The sequence below is a fragment of the Rosa rugosa genome, chromosome 1, assembly GCF_958449725.1.
Source record: "Rosa rugosa chromosome 1, drRosRugo1.1, whole genome shotgun sequence".
Classification (NCBI taxonomy): domain Eukaryota; kingdom Viridiplantae; phylum Streptophyta; class Magnoliopsida; order Rosales; family Rosaceae; genus Rosa; species Rosa rugosa.
The window spans coordinates 36,352,444-36,375,856 of NC_084820.1; the positions used below are offsets into that span (position 1 = coordinate 36,352,444).

Here is a 23,413-nt window from a genome sequence, read left to right on the forward strand (position 1 = left end):
CCTTTGTTACTTAGAGAGAGAGAGAGAGAAACCATAGGAGACTTCGCCGGAGCCCGGTCACCGGCCGCTGGAATCCGGCCAATTTTCGCAGGATTCCGGTCACCGGCTGCCGCCCATCGGAATTTGCTGAAAATCTCACCGGAAATATTTTTTTGCCCCCAATAGACATCTATTGCCCCCTAACAGAGGGGCAATAGACCAATAGAGGTTTATTGCCCCCCAATAGATGTCTATTGTCCCCCAATAGAACTTTCGGTTGCCAGAATATGAACTAATCTCCCTAAATTTAGACAAATAAAAGTTTGTTTAAAGAAAAAAACGAAGAGATTATATCAATTTAAAAACGTATATTGCCCCCCAATATGCGCCTATTGCCCCCCAATATGCGCCTATTGCCCTCCAATATACTTTTAACACTCTTCTATTGCCCTAATAGAACTTTTTTTTTTATTTTTTCTTCCATTCTGAGCCTTCTGCAGTTCTGACCCCATTTTACCAAAAAAAAAATAAATACTAAAAATTGATTTGGGCACCCAATCATCTTTCTCCTCTGCCACAAGAATTGAATGGAGTTGAGAGATTCACGGCGTCGTCTTTGTCCAGGTTGGCGACCACAACTGCTGGGAGACGCCGGAAGACATGGACACGCGTCGCACGGTGTACAAAATCGACCAGAACAACTCGGGATCCGACGTGGCAGGCGGAACCTCCGCTGCGCTCGTCGCTGCCTCCATCGTGTTCAGGTCACGGGACCGCCGATCCACCAACATCGGCGACGATCGATGGCGCCGGATCTGCGCCTTCACCGAGAATCACCTCCATCGACGTCATCGTCGTTCTCGCCGCCGACCATCTAGACCAGAGAACGGAGCTTAAGGTCGTGCACTGGTTCGGAGCGTGTGAGAGTGAGAGAGAGAGAGCGCGTCGTGACTGGAGAGAGAGAGAGAGAGAGAGAGAGAGAGAGAGAGAGAGAGAGAGAGAGAGAGAGAGAGAGAGAGAGAGAGAGAGAGAGAGAGTCTGCGTGAGAAAGAGAGAGAGAGAGAGAGGGTTGTAATTCATTAATTAGACTAAGAGTAAAATTATTATTTCAATTCAAATTGGGTTTGTGAGAATAAAAATCTGTTGCTGGGTAAGTGGGATAACTTTAGCTTATTTTGGGGCTTTTGGTCAATGACCCTAATACCTTTGCTGAGTGTTGGCTGCTTTTAAGGGTGCGTGAAAATACTCAAATAGCCATTCTTTTTTGTTTCCAACTTGCGGAGTGGATAGCGTTTTTAGAATATTTCTTCCCTATGAAGTTTTGTAACTACATTTTTATTCCAAAGACTGATTAACCAGGAGGTTAATATTTTTGTCGTTTTGAATTTAAAAGAGTTGATTTATGAGATAGTGTGCGAAAGACTTGCCTTTGTCCTTCATTTATTACGTGGCAAGCCGCCGTTGTCTCGCCGGTTTGTTTGGGGCGTGACACTCGCAAGATCATGCGGGACCACAGTGTAAATTATTCTTGTTGCTGGGCGGGTTCAGGTTGTTCCCTATTTATTCAAAAAACATAACAAGGAAAAGGAAAGATCATGAGGGACCTAATTTGCAATTGCAATATCAAATTGCCGACATCCCACTGATGATGCTTGACGAATAAATAATTCAAACCGTGATATCAAATCAAATCACAGATAGAGAGTCAAAATCAAATCCGTATCTCTTCCGCTACTACTTTTACACGTAATACCGCGTACATAAATGCTTACTTATCCCGCTTCAAAAAGCCAAAAACAATCAAAAGTAACCGGCTGAGAAAGCAAATGGAGGACCCATTGCTTAACGGAGAAGGCAGTAGTCCCCGACGCGGCGGCGATTTGTCCAGGGCCTTCAAACGCCGCTCCGATGCCATCACATTCGGCTCTTCTTATCAGAAAGCAGCTGCTCTCGTCGATTTGGTATCTCTCTCTCTCTCTCTCTCCCTCATTTCTCTCGAATTTTTCCTAGAATCTGTAAATTAATGGAATGATGTTAGTGGTAAAGTTTGGGTTGAATTCGAGAAGAAATGGAGAAGTTAGTTTACGAGTATTTGATTTCAGAATCGTATTTAATTTATGAATAATTGTGTACAAGACGACGTACCGAGTTACTGCTCGACGAAGAAACACGTATGCGTGGTCGCCAAAATAGTACTGTGAGTGGACTTGTGTTTTAAATATTGATGCATGCAATTATTTTTTGCGGAATAATGATTTATTAATTATTTATCATTTTATTTTATCGAGCATATCAATTGGCTTTGGATTATAATTTTGGCATTGGTTTTCTTTTTCCTTATGAATTTTGAATATTATATTGTTATGCTCGGATTTGGATCTATGATTTATTTCAGGAATATGATTAAATTTTCGGAGATTGATTATAATTTATTTTAATTATGATTCGGAAATGAATATTGAACTTTCAACGGTTTATCTCCGACATATATGTATTGTTATTGGGTTTTGTGAATTATGTTGGATTTTGACGAGTCTTTCCGAGGTGATTCCGGAATTATATTTATAATGATTTCTTGCCTACTTGTTTATGAATTCGAGATTATTTTTGGCGTGCGGGGCCACGTCATTAGAATATGTATTTTCTTGTGAAATATTGGGGAAGCCTTACTGATTTTCGATTTTTTGCATGATTTTAATCCACCATACCTGGGTTGTCTTATTTATATTATTGCTAGCTAACCTATTAGTACTCCTCCCCGCTTACTATGTGTTTGTGGGTGAGTTGAGCAAAGAGCATGGGATGCTCAAGAGCCTGGGAGGCTCCGAGCCGAGCATGGGAGGCTCCGAGCCGAGCATGGGAGGCTCTCTTACTCGTATGGTGATTTCTTCTTCTCCATACTCTACTGTTACTTGACTAGCGGGGCTAGTTTGATTTCTCTTAACCAGCGGGGCTGGTATGTTTTCACGAGATTTTGAGTTTAAAGAAATATGTTTTCTAAACATTGCATGCATCGAGGTTTTTGGACTACACCAAATTGTGGGAAAGTATTAAAGCTTATTTCATTTAAATTATCTTGTTTATTTATTTTTGTCCAATCAAGCTAACCTGTTTTTCAATTACTTTCCCCTGGGCCATTCGGTTTCAAATGCCCAGTTTGCAGATCAGATTAGTTGAGGTCAAGCGTACATGGAGTCGAGGCATAGTCAACAGCACAACTTCCGCATATTCATCTTATTTCTGTTTTCCTGGTTTACCGTTCGTATTAGTATTGCTCTGATAACCTGTGGGATTAATTTTGTTATAAAGTTGAGACTTGTACTTGTGAAATGGGAGATGTTGTGACTTGGGAGCAGGGTGGCTCCAGGAGGATAAGGTTCGTTTGTTAGAAGTGCATTTGTGTGGTTTGTAGGTTTTGAGGAGTTTATTTTTAGGATCCGGCTTCTCTACTAGAAAAAGTATTGCTAGGATCTGCTTGGAAAACCATGTGAGCCCACCACGTCAACCCAATTCAATCTAATGGCTGTCAAACTGACAGCAAATGTGGATAAGGAAAAAGAAAACAGCACACTAACGATCACAAACGTTAGTGTTTTTAAAAGTCCCCCCCCCCTTCCCCACAACAATTTTCACTCTTCCCTCCACCTAGACTTCCTCTTTCCTTACAGCTGAAACATTTCTCATTCTTCCCGTTTACTCTTTGGTCTCAATCCAAACTTCATTCATCTTTGGGTGCTGGTGCTTTGAACTTCATCATTTAGGTATGTGTATCTAGCCCTATTCCTTCACATTTTTATTTTTATTTATGTTAATTTCCTTTATATTGATCTTAGCCCATTTCGATTTTTAGTTATGGGTTTTGGTTCTTTGAAATCTCAGCTTTGTATTCTTGGGTGTTTATCCTATTAAAGTATTCTAGTTGTATATGTTAGCTAACACCTTTCATCATTCAGTCTAGAAGAATGTGTTTGTTTTATTGTCTCAATCAAGTTATTTTTCTTATCTAGTGAAAAAAATAGCTTTGTTCTAGACTTTTATTCACTTGGTAAAATAACCTGCCAAGCCTTGTAACTCTTACTGATGATCAAATTGAAGTCTATTTGTGCTTTTGTTTTGTCCAATACCAAATCTGGTTTTCACTATATATTGTAGGTATGTATTTTGGTAGCATATTTGTTTAGTGTTAGTTTAGCATATTTGTTTGGTATGTATTTTGATAGCAACATGTGCTTATCCAGCCCAACTGATGTGCCATCAAGATGACATCTTCTTGAGCCAAATACGAATGAGGAAAAATCTCTTTGAGGAAGATCCAAGTGAGAGGAAATCTCTTCGAGGAAGATTCAAGTGAGTTGAAATCTCCTTAAGACGGATCTAGGTGAGGTAAAATCCCCTCAAGGTGGATCCGAGTGAGGAAAAATCCCCTTAAAGCGGATCTAAGTGAGGTGCAATCCCCTCGAACAACCTCAAATTGTCAATTCGTTTAATATTAGTGGTTCCTTTTAGCCCCATCCCACCAACCGATCAATCTGGTTTTCTTTTCATTTGATGCAGGTTCAATTATGAAATAGAAGTGGGGGCATAGGGCTGGGGAGTATTAGTTATGGAAAGTGTGTTTGATAGGTGGAGATGCAATAGATCAATTTGAGAATGATGGTGATGACGTAGGAAATGCTGGAGTATTTGATCATATGACACCGGCAGAGAGGCTCGAACAAGAATGTGTTAACTTTTAGGATGCTCAGATGGTCATGTTAATTACTTTTGGCTATGACTCCAATTTTGGAGTGAATCGTTAAGTTTCAATGTATGAAGATATTGTGAGGACTCCAATTTTGAGTGAATTATTAATTAGCACCTTGAATGACCTTAACACATCTCTCCTTTGGATGATCATTAAAGGCAACTTTATACACAATGTCATCACCATCTTGAATACATCCAACTAAATTGTAATCAAGAGCCTTCTCATACTGCATCTGGAATTCTTCATTCATTTGAAACAAACTCAGAACTGAAACAAAACAAAAAATAAAATTCCTCATATCACCAACCATAGAATTGGATCAAGAGAACAAGAATGATTGAATTATGTGTTAGCTAACATATACACCTAGAATACTTTAATAGGATAAAGACCCAAAAATATAAAGCTGAGATTTCAAAGAACCAAAACCCATAACTAAAAATCGAGGAAGTCTAAGTGGAGGGAAGAGTGAAAATTGTTGGGGGGAACTTGAAAAAACACTAACGTTTGTGATCGTTACTGGGCTGTTTGCTTTTTCCTTATCCACATTTGCTGTCAGTTTGACAGCCATTAGATTGAATTGGGCTGACGTGGCGGGCTCACATGGTTTTCCAAGCAGATCCTAGCAATACTTTTTCTAGTAGAGAAGCCGGATCCGGATTTTTTAGGGGAAGTTCCGCCAATTTTTTTGTAGAAGTTCTTTTAAGGTGGGCCTCGCAGGGCCAGCTCGGATTTCAGGGTGAAACCCGGGGCCGGTCCTGTCAGCATATGTGTTTGGTCCATTTATGATGAGTCTTGGAGCTAGAGGGGAAGGAAGGCAACTCGTCGATGAGCTAGAGGGGATTTCATCTTCTCTCCCAGAAAGAAAAAATTACAAATAATCAAATTTTGTTTCAATCCCTTTTGCTATGCATCTACTCATCACACAACTACCCTTCAAAGAAAATTCACTTCCAGATGCAAATTAAGATAATTGAAATCCATATCATGATAACTACTGTTACTCAGTTGGGGTTAACGATTTTACTGTTCCCAAGTACTAATATTGGGTCGGGGTTAAAAGTCTAGGTACTAATCTGATATTTTTAAAAACTGAGATACGAAAGTTACTAGTGGCCGATAGTTCAGGAACTATTTGTGATTTTTTCATTATTTTAAATTAATATTTTTTTCTAGATTATAATATTTCTATCAAATTTTTTTATCGAAATTTTCATTAAAATATAATTTGAGTTCAAAATGTTTTCATTTCAATTTTTAAAGGTCCTCACCTAAGAGGCTAAGATGAAGTTCTAGCTCCGTCACTCGGTGTTACTTTTTAATGATTTAAAAAACTCTTGTAGAATAGAAAAGCATAGTTGCAACATGTATCGACTCAACTCGATCACAAATTTCTTATTATTTTTCAAATTTTTTTTTATGTTTTAATATTTGTAGTTTGTTTTTTGTGCTCCAATAACCTTTATATGTTTCTGGCTTCGTCACTGTAATACCTTGTTGAGTGTTAGTTGCGTGAGAATAACAATTCGTTTTTATTTCCAACTTGCGGAGTGGATAGCGTTTTTAGAATACTTCTTCCACTCATTATTCCAAGGATTGATGATTAATTTTGTTGTCGTTATCAATTTACAAGAGTTGATTTATGAGATAGTGTGTGAATAATTATATAGGCTTGACTTGCGTTTTCCTTCATTTGTTACGTGGCAAACCGCCGTTGTGTCGCCGGTTTGGGCCGTGACACTCCCAAGATCATGCGGGACCAGAGTGTAAATTATTCTTTGTTGCTGACTTGCTGGGCGGGTTGATCCCTATTTATTCAAAAACAGAAGAAAGAAAGATCATGAGGGACCTAATTTGCAATATCAAAATCAATAGTCCATCAGCCGACATCGTGCTGACACTTCACGAATATCATAGAGTCAAAATCAAATCCGTATCTCTTCCGCTACCACCTTTACACGTAATACCCGCGTCCATAATAAATAAATAAATACTCACTTATCCCGCCTCAAAAAGCCAAAACAACCCGGCGGACAAATGGAGGACCCATTGCTTAACGGAGAAGGCAGTAGTCTCCGACGCGGCGGCGATTTGCCCAAGGCCAAGGGCTTCAAACGCCGCTCCGATGCCATCACCTTCGGCTCTTCTTATCAGAAAGCAGCCGCTCTCGTCGACTTGGTATCTCTCTCTTTCACATTTCCTCAATTCTCATCGATTAATGATTGAAATTGAAATGGAGTTTTGTAAAATGCAATTTGCAGGCGGAAGACGGCATTGGCTTACCTGAGCAGATACTTGATCTCTCATCTTTTCATAGCTCTGCAAAATACTACTTCCTTTTTATGCGATTCAGCTTCCTTTGGGCCCTACTCTACTTCGCCCTCTTGATTCTCAATTTCCTTGAGGTTTGTAAATCTCTAGCCTCCTCCTTCCTCACAATCTCACATCACATCGCAGTCATTGCTTCAATTGTGTCTTCAATTGTGTGCAGAAACCTCTGTGGTGTGCCAGGAATACTGATTATACTTGCAGTGACAGGGATTACTACTATCTCGGCCAATTGCCCTACTTGACTCCTACAGAGTCCCTTATTTATGAGGTACACCCTCTGTGAATTCTTCTCCAAACTTACTTTAAATTTTTCCACAAGATAGTTGTATGGGAGGTTCTATTCATACCTCCAAACCATCCTCACTTAATAGACCTCCAACTTACTTTTACAAATAACCAATATGCTATCTACACCTCCCTAATTTTCCCATAATACCCATCATCCAATAATATCAATAAAAACTTTTTTTAAGAGTGTTCTATTCATATACCTCCAAAATCGGTAGTTAGACCTCCATCAATTTTTGAACGTTTCACAATATTATTTTACTCTTGATATAACTAAGTTGGAAAAAAAAAAAATTTCAATTGATAGCTCTGAAGTCTATATAGTTGAAGCAAAAGGATTTTGGAAGCTACGTATGTATAATCGTGGAAACAGCAACGGAATTGCTTCAGTCCATTCCAAAGCAAGTCTTTGGAAATTGGTTGACTTGATTGGCAAAATTTGGAAAATGGTTCTTTCTTCATTGATTACTAGTCTCTGTCTTACATTATGATAGAAGTTGACCCAGCACAACTTATATGACTATTGCTGGGGATGCGTAATTGCGTATATGACTAGTCTCGGTTTTGTACAATCATTCTTTGTTTCTCTCCGTTTTGAATGAATTTGAATGAAGGGAGCTTCTATTCATATCTCCAAAATTGGTATTTAGACCTCCAACTTACTTTTACAAATAACCAATATGCTATCTACACCTCCCTAATTTCCCATAATACCCATCATCCAATAATATCAATAAAAACTTTTTTTTAGAGTGTTCTATTCATATACCTCCAAAATCGGTAGTTAGACCTCCATCAATTTTTGAACGTTTCACAATATTATTTTACTCTTGATATAACTAAGCTGAAAAAAAAAAAAAAATCTTTCAATTGATAGCTCTCCCCCCCTGCTTATTGTTGTATTTTGTAGGCAGACGCATCTTTAAAGGCTAAGAGCAGTTCATTTTTTCAACTTCCTAAGATTCCCTCGTTTCATATATTAGCTCAAACAGTACGCTCTAATGGATGAGTATGATTTTAAGCGAAAGTGGTCTGTTGGTGTTTTGGTTAGAGAATATTGCATATCTGAAATTGACTCGAGGAACTGCAAAGTAAGGAACTGGTCTGTTGATTTCTCCGCTGCTTGGTAAGGATGAAGATCATAACAAAAACAAAAGGGAAAAAATGGCATGAGGATGAATATTTGTTGATTTCATACCTCTAAAAGGGAAAATACTTTTTTTAATTTTTGTTTTTTCTCTTTTGTGTCTTTATTGGTAATTTGACATGAGTTAACAAAGTCAACTATCACTTGAAAAAAGAAATAGGTCCAAATGCCAATTTTAGAGGTGTGAATAGAAGCTCCCTAGTTGTATTGAGACTTGTAATTCATTTTTTTTTTTTCCTGCCAATTTCTAATGGATGGTGCACTAGATAGCCAGTCTTTTCCTCTTTTCTTTTTCCCTTTATTTTGTGTTTTTATTAATTATTTATTATCTCAATTTGTTTTATTCTGTTGTCTGCAGGGCATAACACTGATTGTGCTTATGGTGCATATTTTCTTTCCAATGTCATATGTGGGGTTCCGTCTCTATTGGAATAGTCCTCTTACTCAATTCAAGGTAGGTTTATGAGTTTGGCCTTGTACATATCCAAATAATCTCCAGTCAGCCATTTTTTTTTTTTTTTTTTCAAGGAGCAGGGTGTGGCAGAGGGGGATCTTTATTGTTGGTTACAGTTGGTGCTACATAAACATCCCTTTGTTTCTCAAGTGTATATCTATTTCTAGGACAGCGACTGCCAATTCTTTTCCTTAGTTTGATAGCTGCTTGGTCTATTTTCTTTTTCTGATGGGAATGCAATATAGTCCAAAGAGGAATTTACAAGGAAATTGGGAAGTGTGTGATTTTCATGTTTTATCATGTGACGCAGCTTAAATATGCTTTTCATGTTCACATCTTTAGGTAAATTTTCTTTGTTATAAATGGAATAAAATTATGTTCTAGGATTCTAGTTATGTACAGGCAGAAATCAGTTATCTTCTCATAAAAGGAATAAGCTCAGAACCATCCAACAAAATATCCTTCAGAATAGATTTTGGCCTTCATAAACTTTCTTTTTGACGAGTTGTAGCTGTTTTCTAGTGGCCATAGTAGTAGGAAACCTGAACTACTTTATCATTTCTAGATGTGTACACCATAATACCTGTGCTTTTACGACCATTGATACCTTCAACATCATATGTAGTGGAGAAAATAAAGCAGCTTCTGTTGTGCAAATAGATAAAAAATGAAGGTTTAAATAAATATTTGAGATATCCACCGAATGTGATAAATTCTTGATACTATTGTTTTATTTAGTGTACTGATATATATGTACTTTTTTTCACAGGTCGCATGCCTGTTGATTTTGGTTGCTGATTTGCTGGCTTATGTTCTCTATTTGTCTCCAGTTGCCTTTGATTCTCTCCCTTTACGGGTTGCTCCATATATCAGAGTCATCTTTTTCATATTGAACTTTAGGTATTGTGCAATAAAACCCTATTCTGTGTTTATTCATTGCAAGTAAATCATATACAGATGGGGCAAGTCAGTAAGAGGTTTCTGTTTCTGTCAAGTTCAGTGAAAAAATGTGGAGGAAGTGACATAATGTGAAAATGCACACACAGAGATATATATATATATATATATATAGATTTTTCTCAGGTTCGGACGTCCGTACCGAAATTTCGGTACGGATTTCCTGTTTTCGACCACTTTCCGGCCACATTTTTACATCTTAACCGTTCAGTTTTTAGGTCCTAATGTATAGATCACCTCTGCAAAATTTCAGCCAATTTGGTGATCGTTAAGGCATCCAAAACTGCAATTTACACGAACGGTCGAACCGGAACCGTTCGTATTTATAATGGTAAATTGCAGTTTTGGATGCCTTAACGATCACCAAATTGGCTGAAATTTTGCAGAGGTGATCTATACATTAGGACCTAAAAACTGAACGGTTAAGATGTGAAAATGTGATCGGAAAGTGGGGGAAAACGGGAAATCCGTACCGTCCGCACGGTACGGACGTCCGCACCGTAGCTATATATATATATATATATCTGTTCTTTTTTCCTTTTCTTTTTTAATGCTGCAACCTTCAGTTTTTCTTTTAGTATCATTCTACTATGACCATCCTTGTTAATTTGGTTCTCAAAAAATTTTCTTGTATTAATTTCAGCAAGGATAAATGGAACTACAACCATACTGAAATTAATAATTTAGTTGAAGCATAACTTTAGATCTATTATTATTTTTATTATTTCTAAAATTTTCTTTTACGATTTAGTTCTTTGGTGGTAGCGATGGTTGGTTTAACACTATTTCCAAGAGTTTAAGCTGTTAGGATGTGGGCAACTTATTTAGAGTCTACACTCCCGCTCACATTTGAGTGTCTCTCCGCCATTAGCATCCAACATGTGGAGATCAACTTATTTGGCTGGCTTCTTCGCAATTACAGGGATTCAACTGGGGGTCTACCCACTATTTTTCAAATGGTTAAGCTATTAGGATGTGGGTCAACAATATCTAGCGTTCTAGGCAGCTGGTGGTTTTTTGTTTTGTTTTTTTGTTGGTCATTTCAGGAGCATATCATGCTATTTTTGGTTCGTGTGAAGAAAAGTAATTGCGTGCTATTAGAAACGCTGATATCTGGTCATCTATTTTTGATTCAGGGGCATACCATGCTCATAATTGCAGACACTGCTGCATGCAACTGACTTTAGGCTTGTAGAGAAATTCTGCCTTTAAATTTTACCGAACCCATCAGTTATATCAAACTGGGAACCACGCTAGTCTAATTGCTGGTATATAGATTAAGTTCTAAAAGCAGAGCAGCCTATAAACTGATTTTGTTGTTTCTCTTAAGCCAGCAATGATGCTATATGGTGTATAATTTGGGCACTTAATCATTATTACCTTACTTGATTTGATATTGTTTCATCCTTGTTTAACGACATAATTACAATTGATCTGTTATTTATTTTCCTAATTTCTTTCATTGATAGGGAATTACGATCGTGCATGCTCATCTTGGCTGGAATGTTTGGCACATACTTGAACGTCTTGGTTTGTTAACTATTCACTGTTTTGCTTAACTTATAGTAGTGTTGTATTCTTGTTATGTTGGTTATTGGTAATGCTAAATGCTACTTTCTTTTCTTTTACCCTTTTTTTTTTTTTTTTGGTTTTGACTGTATGGCATGCTTCCATTTGATTCTGTTTCGATTTCAACTTTTCAGTTCCATACAGATGTATAATCTCTACTGTTCTCATTTCACAGTTTATTTCTTCAATTGCAGGGTTTAGGGCTTTTATTTCTTCTGTTTTCCAGTTGGCTAGCTTATGTCATGTTTGAAGATACTGACCAGGGGACAATAGTATTTACTTCATATGGTACCACATTGTATCAGATGTTTGTTTTATTCACCACATCCAACAATCCGGATGTCTGGATACCTGCTTACAAGTAAGAGTGGCCTAAAAAATTATATTACATACTTCATATTCCTTCCTCATGTTCTTAGTTACAGCTAGTAAAGTTAAGTTCCCATTTGCCACTGCCACGCTGAGGAGTTTGACTCATACCAGTTTCACTTTTGCTTCCAGTCATTTTAGTTCCTTTCCAAATCAGAACTAGAACTAGTTATAATTTCCTTGCATTCCAGTTTCACTTTATTTTTCTAATATCTTATATTACAGAATTTAATTTTGAACTCCTATTCTTTTCATATGGTCCTTAGTATCAATATCTAATGATATCCTGTTTTGATTTTAGGGCTTCACGTTGGTATTGCTTGTTTTTTGTTCTGTACGTGTTGCTAGGAGTCTATTTTGTCACAAATTTGGTCCTTGCCGTTGTGTATGACAGCTTCAAAAGTCAGGTGTGGTTTATTCTTGTGTAATGCATCTTTTACTTGTGAACTAATCACATGGATAACACAGTATATATGATCTGCTTCTGAACAACTATTTGGATGAAATAATTTTATTTATATTCATTTGCCACATGTGTATGTAGAGCTGATATCTTTCCTAATACACAAACAATATTTGATGGGTTATTTCTTTAATATTTGGGAATAGGAATATTGCATGCTAAATTGTCATTATTTTGTAGCTTGTAAAGCAAGTTTCTGAGATGGACCAGACGAGGAAAACTATACTGAAGAAAGCCTTTCATTTAATAGAAGAAGATGTAAGTAATGGTGTTCCTTACTGATTAGATCTTCCTTTGGCATGCTTTCCATCAAGTTTTGCTTCATCTGTTCCATACAGAGGAAAAGAGCTGTGAGAGTCTTTTATCTTTCATACTCATCATGCATTTTCTTATATTCTATATTTAGGGGAGCGACCAAAATAACTCCCCTATTTTTATCCCATTGCATGGTTCCAAGTGTTTGGTTATTTTTTGCTTGACAGAATGCTGGATATATCAATAAGGACCAGTGCATACGTTTGTTTGAGGAACTAAACAAATACAGGTAATTCAGTCTCATCTATTTGATAACTGGCACTTGATACACCAGTGAGGAGAGGAGCAACAACATGGCTTACTTTGCTTCTGCATAAATGATCTATTTAGTAGTGCTTTTGTTAAAATATTGTTGCTAGAATCTTCTTTTAAACACGGCCTGACTCTGTCTCCAACAATCCAACTATGATTGCCAAACAGGCTCACAAGAATTCGGATCTGACGTTGATGGTCTAACTGTCTAAGCAGTCGTGGCAAGGCCTTAGCAGGCTGCTATGATTTTGGTTTCTTTTAAAGTTTTATTTAACGCGATTCCGGTTTCCTTTTTGGCTAGGTTTTTCAAACTTTGACTGTGAAAAGCATATAAAAACTTTTCGCTCTCCTGTGGGCCACCAACCTGCCTAAAACCTTAACCTTAGGCTCCGAGCTTGCCATATGAAAGTAGCAGGAGAAAATATTGGATCTGAGTTAATATGAATCAGGAATTTGTTAAAAGACTCACCAGAAGGCTACCCACTCCTATCATCCATTTTCGAGCCCACCAAACCAACTCTTTTTAATAACATTAGTAAAGCCAACATTTTACTTACCTCCCCACTGTTAGTCTCTTCTGAAACCAAAATTTTAACTCACAGGGAAAGTGGTGGAGCGAAACTTTCTACCGCCCTCTCTACTTTCTCCTCACCGTCTGCTAAAAGTTCAATAATCAGCTGGTAATAGCTAGGCTTTTCTACATTTTCCTTGGACTTCTGATCTTGCATAGTGATTGGAGTACTGACAATTGTTACTAACATCAGTAAGTTGACTCTTTCAATTCAGTACTTGCTTGACCGACCCACTCACTATTTGTTACAGTGGTCGATAATATCCTATTGTGAAATATTTCCAATATTGAACTGTTCCTTTGTGATATTTATCGTCTGGAATTTAACAACTTTTTTTTTATATTGTTTTTTTTAGGACTTTGCCAAAAATGACAAGAGAAGAATTTGACTTGATATTTGATGAGCTGGATGACAGTGGAGACATCAAGGTAGACAAATTTTCTTACAAGCATTTTTAGACTTTTTGTATCTTTTTTTTGGTACAAGACTTTTTGTATCTTTATTCCCCAGCAAAAATGACTTTCTTTTACATCACTTAGATGACTTTATCGACTTCTTTGTTGTCTTTACATTTCAGGTAGCATGTGTGTCTCAGTTCTGTTACTATATATACTTGGTTTAGTTAGTTTCTTTTTGTTTTTGTCTTTGCATCCGCAACACACACCCCCCCTCCTCTCTCTCTGACGGACTGAAACTTTATTAAGACCAGGATTAAATAATTGATTGGTTGCTGACTTTATGGGTGGAGGAGAAGGGGCTGTCTAGGTGGTGATTGACTGGGCTTGTTCTTTTTGGTGTTTTTCTGGGTTTTAGTCTTTCTTTTAATTAAATTTACTTTTGAGGGTAATAGAGGAATTTTAGAGATAAATACTTTGTGGGGTTTAGTAAATATTAGGCTGGCAATAGCCCTACCCTTTCTATTAAATGTTAAGAGTATACGGATGACATTTGTTTTAACTTGTCTTCATTGGTATTTTTCTTTTAATTTTTTGAAGACAACTTTTCTTCAGTTCTTGCTCATGCTAATATTATTTATGTATAAATCACTGGTTGGTTTATTAATATTATCACTTGTTGACTCTGCTTCTCCTCATTTGTTTGCTGAACTATTCTCTGTTTTGCCTGCAGATCAACTTAGACGAGTTCACTGACCTCTGTAACGCCATTGCCTTAAGATTCCAGAGGGAGGATACCGTAAGTCGAAATTTGTCCAAGACATACAAAAGTTAAATATTTATAATTGATAATGAAGTTCTCAAAATGAAGCTTGGTGCTGCAAATTTTGGATGCAGCCATCTTGGTTTGAAAAGTTCCCTTCGTGTTACCATTCTCCCTTCTCAGAGAAGTTGAAGGCCTTTATTCGGAGCCCCAAATTTGGATACATAATATCCTTCATACTCATAATCAATCTATCTGCTGTTATCATTGAAACTACGGTAAGGCTTAAAATTCTTACACAAGTGCTGGACTCATCGTTTAAAGTGTATATAAAATATAATTTTCTTTTCTTGTCAACATGAGAAAAATATCTCCTTTACCATTTGATTTGGGCTGCTTTCGTGTTTCATATTTTACAAAGAGTGAAATGGATTGTTAAACGAATTGTAAGCCACGACAGTATCATTTGACGTTTTGATGGTTCCTTCAAATTACTGTTATTACTCAAATTTGGACTTCAACTATGAAGTGCGTTAAATTTAATCTCTGTTCGGTTTCAGCTTGACATAGAAAACAATTCTGCTCAGAAGGTATGGCAATCGATGGAGTTTGTCCTTGGTAAGGGCTTATTTGAGCATTAGTTCTTTGGGTAGTTTGTTATGTAAGAGGAATGATAATGCATATAATAATGTCCAAACCAAATTTCTTTGGTTTTGGAAGATGTTTAGTGTGCTATGAGTTACACTCGTGACCGGAGATTATCATATACTTAGAAGTTACTCAATTTTAACGAGTTGAAGCAGACAAAATAGTTTAATCTGGCGGTTTAGGCCATTTGAGTAATTACATTACATTATCTGGTTCTTGTTGATTAATCTCCTGGTTTAATCTTTCAGCTTGTGGTTGATGTCATTTATTGACAATTGATGCTAACAAAAGAAGTTTTAAATTGTTGATTAGTGGTTTTCTTTCTTATCCATAGGGTGGGTATATGTACTGGAAATGGCTCTGAAAGTCTATTCATTTGGATTTGAGAACTATTGGAGGGATGGCCAAAATCGGTTTGATTTTCTGGTCACTTTGATAATAGGTAATATGTCTGCACAATCACATCCCAGCAATTTTTGTCTTTTGTTTTTCTTTTGCTTAATGTAACAAACTGGTTTTGAAGTGCTCATTATCTTTACAGTAATTATTTCACTGATTTAATTTATTAACTAATAGATCAAAACAGTAGAAAGCGTAGTATTAATAACTTTGTGGCCCAAAAAGGGTCTTGGGAGGCAGATCTGGATTATCTGCATTCAGTCCTAACTCCTATGGGAAGCACTATTGAGTCAGTCATTATGACAATACCGCATGGCGTAAACATGACATCTGGACATCTGGTATTATTGTTAGTTTGTAACTGACAATTGTTGAGATTCCCTGTTTGTTCGTTTTGTTAAATTCATAGTTATTTACATATGGTTCTATGATTTTATCATATTGCATTCTAAATGCCTACCTGTTTCTTCAGATGCTCTGTTTTATAGTTTTATAGGCTATAGCTGAGAAAAAAAAAAAAAAACTAAAATTCAGTGCACATTCTTATCTGATCTCAAGCTTTCGTATCTACAATGTATGAGTTTTCAAAAGTTATAGGTTTAATTTTGAAAAGCTGTCAGTTTTAGTTTTTGATCTGAAAACAGCTATTATCATTATTTGTTTTCTATCAAAATAATGTGGAGGTCTTCTGTGTAATGTTGAGAAATTCTTTTCGAACCTCCACATTTTCTCAGTTTTCTCTTCTGTCTGTCTGTCTCTCAACAGTTTTGGGTCAATATCAGTGTGATTACAAATGGTAGCAAGAAACACTATTGATTTTGCATTTATGAGTGTGTGTGTGTTATCATGTCTAGAATGTATCCATTTATTGTATCATTCAGGTTTTATATGTTTTCTCAACTTTTTGTTAGATTCAATTATATTTGTGTGACGTCTTGAGTATTAATTTTGCAGCTATTGGAGAAACGCTAACTTTCGCTGCTCCAGAAGGACTAACTTTCCTTTCAAATGGAGAATGGTAGGGGTGTCAAATTTTAATACCCTGCATGTGTATTAACTTATATCTCCACTCTGTGCAATGGTCCTAATTTTTCTTTTTGTCAAATTAATATCTTCATCAAGTTGAAATGACTATCATGATCTTTCATCTGAAAATTATTTGTCTACAGAATGAATAACTTGTTTTGTTCAACTGCATTGTTTATGAGGACTCGTACTCTAAAAGAGTCATCATCAGATTTATGGGTTGGGTTCAATGGCACCAAATAAATTACTCAATTTCTTACACAATTTTGGACATTTAGATTTTATGACTCTCAATGGTCTCTACGAGTAGCTTAACAATCATTTTATTTGAAATAAATTACATTCTCTTTGCGTACTTCGTTCTTCATCTTCATCTTCTTCTGTATTATATATGTATTTTTTTATTTTATTTTTTGCATCATTTTTCTTCTCTTCTAACCATCACTCTCTTCTTTTAATTGGATCCAAGACCAAATGAAAACATAAGAATTACAAATCCAAAATTCAGATGAGCATAAACATTCATATGGCAAAAGTAATTCCAATTTCTGAAATTCTACACATGTTTTCCTATTAGATTCTATGATTATACTGGAGAATACTTGGACTACGAGGATGATTAATTCTAGCATATAAATGATAACAGACTATTATTTCATGCTGGCCTGGGATTAATGTTGGAACGCTAGAGAAATAACCAAGTATATTGCTATATGGGACCCCAGATTTATGACCTAGTTCTTGAGTGCAGATTTGCTAGTGTATTATGGATATTGGATAGTAGAGTAAAATTCTTCTAATATGAGTATTAGGATAACACACACACACATAAAATAGATGGTTTTAAATATTCTATTCACAACTCATGACCAAGCTCTGTCTCCTCGTGTTTAGCAGTATATTATTGTGAATTTGTTCTCAAATTTTTTAAGCTCTTACAATAATGAAAGAGGATGTAATTGCATCTGCCTTTCTTGTCAACAGGATCCGCTACCTTCTCATTGCAAGGATGTTACGATTGATTAGGCTCCTGATGCATGTCCAGCGTTGCCGAGCCTTTATCGCCACATTCTTAACTCTTATTCCAAGTTTGATGCCATACCTTGGGACCATATTTTGTGTCATGTGCATCTATTGTACGCTTGGTGTACAGGTACTTCGGAGCTCTTTTCCTCTGCTTGTCTTTTGTTCCAATAGTTCCACAAATTTCAATATCTAAATTTGCTGTTATAAGTATATACCTACATACATATCCTTTACAATACAAATGACTTTGTACAAACAACGAAAAAGTAAAAATGGAGAAGCAATTTTTATTAGATGCTGATTTAGCTTTGTTGCCACATCTTGAGTTCTCATGCCAAGTTTCGATGACATACAATGGGACCATATATCGTGTTATGTTTATTTTAACATAGATTATGCAGTTGGTGTACAGCTATTATAAGCTTCCTTCCACTGCTTCTCTTTTGTTCCAACAAAGATCAATTTGTCGATTATGTTTAGGTTCTTCTTATATCCTGTATGCTAAAAGTAATTTTGAACGTTTAAGGAAAAAAAAAGAAAAAACGAAAAGAGAAGCTAGTTGTAGTAGATGCTCTGATAATCTGCTGCTCTTCATTTGCTGCGATTTTGTACTTTGAGGGCTTAGGACAAGTTCATGAATGACCGCAAGCATTTGTTTGCTCTACTTTATGTATATATGTTGCCCAAGTTCTTTATTGGGATAGGTGCAACAAACTTCTACCATATTTCACCATTTTAGATTCAAAACATAGTACATTTGCATTCGATCATTCCATGCGTATTGTAAAGGTTTCATGTCATTATTAAGGCAATGGTAGTGATACTCCATTTGTAATTAAACTCTAATTTATAATATATATATCTTCTAAAGAAATCTAAAATGTATTAAGCTTCTCAGTTCCACCTATATGCTAATTTAACAAGAGTCTGTAAGCATTTATTTCCTATTTAATCTGTAGATCTTTGGCGGGATTGTTAATGCTGGAAGTGCCAATTTGGAAGAAACAGATCTTTATGACAACGAGTATCCTTTGTCATTTATGGAAATTTTCATTGGACCTGCGGTTATTCATGGATGGTTGAATTTTTCTAAACTTTTTTAAGATTACAAGATTTAACCTCATACTACTGTATAAATTTCCCAGAGTTATGAAATTTAAGTTTGATAAGTCATTTAGCTGCATTTCCACAGGCGTAACGATGGCTTTATTTCCATGTTAATGTCTATTCGTTGAATTTTCTTGACAAAATAAGCTATCTACTTTTCAACTTCAATGACTATCCAAATGGGATGGTGACACTTTTCAATTTACTAGTCACGGGAAACTGGCAAGATTGGATGCAGGTATACTTCCAATTCCTCTATTGTGTTTGATGTTTCTCACAACCATTATCTGCTTTATATCAAATGTCTAGTAGTCCAACAAAGGTTCCCCTGTTCATATCTCTATTGAGCACTTGAGCATGCTTTTATCTCGGATGTCAAGTACTTTTTCTCTGTTTATCCTTTGCCGTGCTGTTTTCCTTTACTCTTTATATTAATTTTTGTAAACGCGGGCTATGCCTTCTTTTGTTTTTTTGTTTTGTTTTGTCTTTGTATGGAAACGAAAAGAAAGGTCTGGAGGCTGATGCAAGTATAGTACTGCCTTGTTGAAGTGATTTATGCTCAAAATACTTGTCAATACCACAGCTTTTAAAGAATGCCGTTCTGTATGTTTTGATATCTGGATGCTTGTATGTAATCTCCTTTCTGTATTAGTTGACACTGCCAGAGGTTCCAACCAGACCATATTCCTCTAAATATGTTAGGAAAACAGGAACATGATTTTAAGCAATTCCTACTATTTTCCCGATCACATATGCTTGATGAAGTAGCTTCTCATATTCCATAACTATTTCTTGAACCCACTATAGTTCATGGAGCAGATTCTGAAATTTAAACTTTTTATAGTTGTTCAGGAACAAAATCTTAGGCAATTAAGTTGAAGTGACTTTTTACCTCATATTTGTACTGAATTTCATGCCAACTAGTTACAGATGAAATAAAACTTACTGTATCGTGTCACTAATTACATGTGGTTAACCATTTCAGAGTTACACGGTTTTAACGGGAACTTCTTGGAGCCTTCTATATTTTGTCAGTTTCTATCTTATAACCGTCTTACTTCTACTGAATTTGGTGAGTTACTAAAATGCTGCTTCAATAATTCCCGTACTTTGTTTTATAAGGTTCTACTGACACACAACAGAACAGGAGGTGTGTGTGGTGGTATTGTTTTGGTTCCCCGGGGGGGGGATGGGGATTATTTTTGGTTTTTGTATAATTTTTTCCTAACACAGTTCAATGATTGAAACTATCCACAATTTAGGTCCCCCTTTAATATGATCTCTATATAAAAATAGAAAAAAATCAGGCTAATGGGAAATCATTTAACCAATCACCATTATTGTCATCCCACTTTCACACATTTTCCCAAGCTGAGATGGAAAGGTAGTTAACCCCTTGTACAAATTTGAGGTAATTTCCTACTTAGCACACTTGAAAACTGTCATGTTGATCCCATGTACAATAGCTCTGGAAAGAACATGGTCGATGATAATCTTTATCCAAAGACAAAGTTCTCTGAGAAATAAAATATAGTAAGGACAGAACAAAAGTGATGAGGAATTCTCTGTTTGTTCCTCAGCATCGTGTCTCAGGACTAAATTTTTCTCAGTACAATTCTTTTGTTTATGTAATATTGTTTTATCAATTCAAGAAAAATCTCTTTGCATCAGTATAATGTTCTATTTAAACTTTTAAAATGAGGTTATGTAACTATTTTTGTTTATCTTAACTATAATTGCATAAGTAGGTTAGCAAATGCCTTATGCTATTTCATTGGCCTAAATAATAATGTCTTAAACTAGTAAAGAATTCTGAGACTTTACATATTTATTATCCAAGTGGAAATGATTCTACTTGACTATCTTAGGAAGACAAATAATGTTGTCTTTTATGTAACTGCAGGTTGTGGCTTTTGTCCTGGAGGCGTTCTTTGCTGAAATGGATCTCGAGTCTGCAGAAATTTGTCAAAAACATGAGGAGGTCAGGATCTCCTTTAAACTTATCTTTAAACGTATTTTCTGATTTGAGAGCAGGGAGTTATACGACAATTGTAAAAATTTCTTAAAATCTTTCCTTATCTTTTTACAAAATATAGCCGTTATAAGAAATAATTCTTGCAGTTGTGATAAAATCTTTCCAGATCTACATTTACAAATTCAAGGAGAAAGTATGGAATCCATTCTGTCATCTAAAATCTCTAGATTTACTTGAAATTAAGTCATGCAAAAGCAGGATTAAGAGATGAAATTAAGTCATGTGTGTCCCTTGTTTCCATGATATCTTCGTAATTTGGAAATGTGATGAAATATATTGTTTTTTTTTTTTTTTGAGAAGAAACAGCTTTTTATTGAAAAAGCAAAAATCGAGTTACAAGGAGTCGGCTTTAAAGATCTAAAGAGGGCAGCTAGGGCTATAGGCCTAGCATCTCGTCTACTAATACTAAATCAAGGCTTAGGGGCTTATACTACAGCTGCTTGCCAGTTAAGAATAATGGAAGAAAGATTATAATCCTTGAATTCCTTATTTCACTATAGGGTTTTCTCTTAGCAAGTCACTTCTCTCTAATGGAGTTGTCCAGTCCACTCCTGCCAGTCACTTCTCTCTAATGGAGTTGTCCAGTCCACTCTTGCCTCCCTAAATAATTTTTTCCATAAGAAATTAGCCACTTCACAATGCACGAAGACATGATCAGCAGTTTCCCCTTGAGCTTTGCATAAAATGCACCCTATATGATAATATATTTGATGCCCAGAAATGTGATAATATATTTGTCACCCTATATGTTTTAAAATATAAAACCAATTAAGTTCCTAGTGCTGGAGTACTACTTGCATGTAGTGATTTCGCTCAGAAAGTATATATTTCCAATGTTGGTTATCCATCATTACTTAACGTAACATTTAGCTAATTTGTTGGACTTGCTTTCACTAAACTGGTATGTTTGTCTAAGAATGTGAGCCTCAGTAGCCCGATTTGCTTTAACTTAAAGGTATGATTGTTATAAAATAGGGGCCTATGTAGCATCAGATGGTTGTACACCATGATGTAGGTTTTACAGTGAGTCTTTTCTGAACTGATTTCTAAGCATTATGAGGTTAGATATGATGCCATCCCAAAATTTAAATTGGAATCTTGGAGCCATTCTTTCTTTGACTTATATTTCTAGAGCTTTTTCCTGTTATCACGGAGGCAGCACCTTGGACCTCCGACCATAATCAGTTCAGTTCTCAATATATCATCTTGTTTAATTATTTTTTCTTCTATTAATTTAGGAGGTGGAAGGAGTAAAAGACCGACCTCGATCCGTAGGGTATGTATTTCTAGCTAATTATGGCTATATAAAGTTGTCACCAGCTCGTATTCTTTGTTACAGATAGTCTAAAATCACATCTTGGGTCTTGTACAGCTCAAAATCACGGAGCCAGAGAGTTGATGCTCTTCTTCATCATATGTTGAGTGCAGAGCTAAATGAAACGCAGTCCCCCAGTGCATAGCTTATGTTATTTTCCGTTATGGTAATGATTCTGATGAATGATTTTTCTTTCTTGTGTCTTCCCTTGATAGTGTTGAGTCCTTCAAACTCTCTTATAACAGTTAATGTTAGCGTTAGGAATTTTGAAAGTATAGTTACATGGGATGTTTCATAATGGCTTGCTGGGCATCCTGCCTTGCAGTTTTCAAACTCAACATGATGGAAGCTTGGATGCTAGTGTATGCTTGTAGCAGCATATGCGCTTCTTATATTTATGACTATGTTTCTCAAAGTTGTTGACTGCGATACACATACACATACATAGAAGTAGTGAAAATGTAGGTTTTAAGGATTCATATTTCAGGGGTCTAACAGCTGAAATCCAAGTTAAGAAATCAAAACTAGCCAAGCTAACATAGATGTTTGATTACAAAAATGAGCTGTTAACTAAGGGACAGGTTTGTTCAAGCTCTAGTAGAAAGAGAGAACATGGCGAACATACTGTGGATAGTCTGAAAATTAGGGAGCTTTAACAATGATCCTGCAGATTCGGGATGCCGTTGTGGAAGCTGCCTGTTCTGAGAATTAAGGCAATGATAGAATTGATGTCAAGAATTTCAAGTTCTGTAAAACATAGACTTGTACAACACCTGATGTTTTTGATGTAATGTTTTTTTCGCAAGTATCACACTAGCTTGCGCTTTGCAAGTGAGTTTTATAGAGATTCGATAAGTTGGTTAGGTTCGATCTTTTTGACATCTGTTTTGTGTTTCTGTGCTTTTTGACAGGTTACGTTAGTGATTTGGTAGAACCAGAAAGAAGAGTGAAGGAAATATAGAGAGCGAGGATTCGTCGAATTGTCGTCTGCAAATTAAAAGTACAGGATAATTTTGTTTTTTTTTTTTTTTTTTTTTTTTTTTTTTTGGGGTCACAAGATAGTAGATGATACGGTGGTAAGGAGTGTAGGTTTCATGTGGTGTGATGTGGCGCTAAGGTTCAGTTCATTCCTTTAGTGATTTTAAAGTACAATTTGTTATTTTATTTCGTTATCGACTAGTCATTTATGAGTCGAACTTTAGACGTTCCATTCACAAAAACAGACTTATGCAACAGTATGCTTTGAGTAATTTAAT

At 36.1% G+C, this 23,413-nt stretch overlaps 1 protein-coding gene and 1 long non-coding RNA gene across 5 annotated transcripts; both read left to right on the forward strand.

Moving 5' to 3' along the window:
- The first annotated feature begins 1,805 nt into the window (after positions 1 to 1,805).
- On the forward strand, positions 1,806 to 23,352 carry LOC133724777 (two pore calcium channel protein 1). Of its 4 annotated transcripts, none has more exons than XM_062151625.1 (24): positions 1,806 to 1,940; positions 6,988 to 7,131; positions 7,218 to 7,325; positions 8,851 to 8,946; positions 9,716 to 9,846; positions 11,373 to 11,433; positions 11,667 to 11,833; positions 12,143 to 12,248; positions 12,485 to 12,562; positions 12,787 to 12,848; positions 13,799 to 13,871; positions 14,572 to 14,637; positions 14,736 to 14,879; positions 15,162 to 15,219; positions 15,584 to 15,691; positions 16,603 to 16,666; positions 17,659 to 17,827; positions 18,660 to 18,724; positions 18,955 to 19,045; positions 19,793 to 19,879; positions 20,711 to 20,788; positions 22,084 to 22,118; positions 22,215 to 22,323; positions 23,069 to 23,352. In XM_062151625.1, exons 1-23 carry the CDS (start codon positions 1,806 to 1,808, stop codon positions 22,300 to 22,302), a joined length of 2,214 nt encoding a protein of 737 aa, XP_062007609.1. In that variant the 3' UTR covers positions 22,303 to 22,323; positions 23,069 to 23,352. The 4 variants fall into 4 exon arrangements, with proteins under 4 accessions (XP_062007609.1, XP_062007610.1, XP_062007608.1 ...); XM_062151624.1 differs by lacking the exon at positions 1,806 to 1,940 and adding an exon at positions 6,749 to 6,904; XM_062151623.1 differs by lacking the exon at positions 1,806 to 1,940 and adding an exon at positions 6,749 to 6,904 and having other exon boundaries at positions 22,081 to 22,118; positions 23,069 to 23,351.
- On the forward strand, positions 3,600 to 4,846 carry LOC133742168 (uncharacterized). Its single transcript, XR_009862388.1, has 3 exons — positions 3,600 to 3,740; positions 4,218 to 4,326; positions 4,534 to 4,846. It is a non-coding gene; the product is annotated as an uncharacterized LOC133742168 (long non-coding RNA).
- Positions 23,353 to 23,413: the final 61 nt, after the last annotated feature.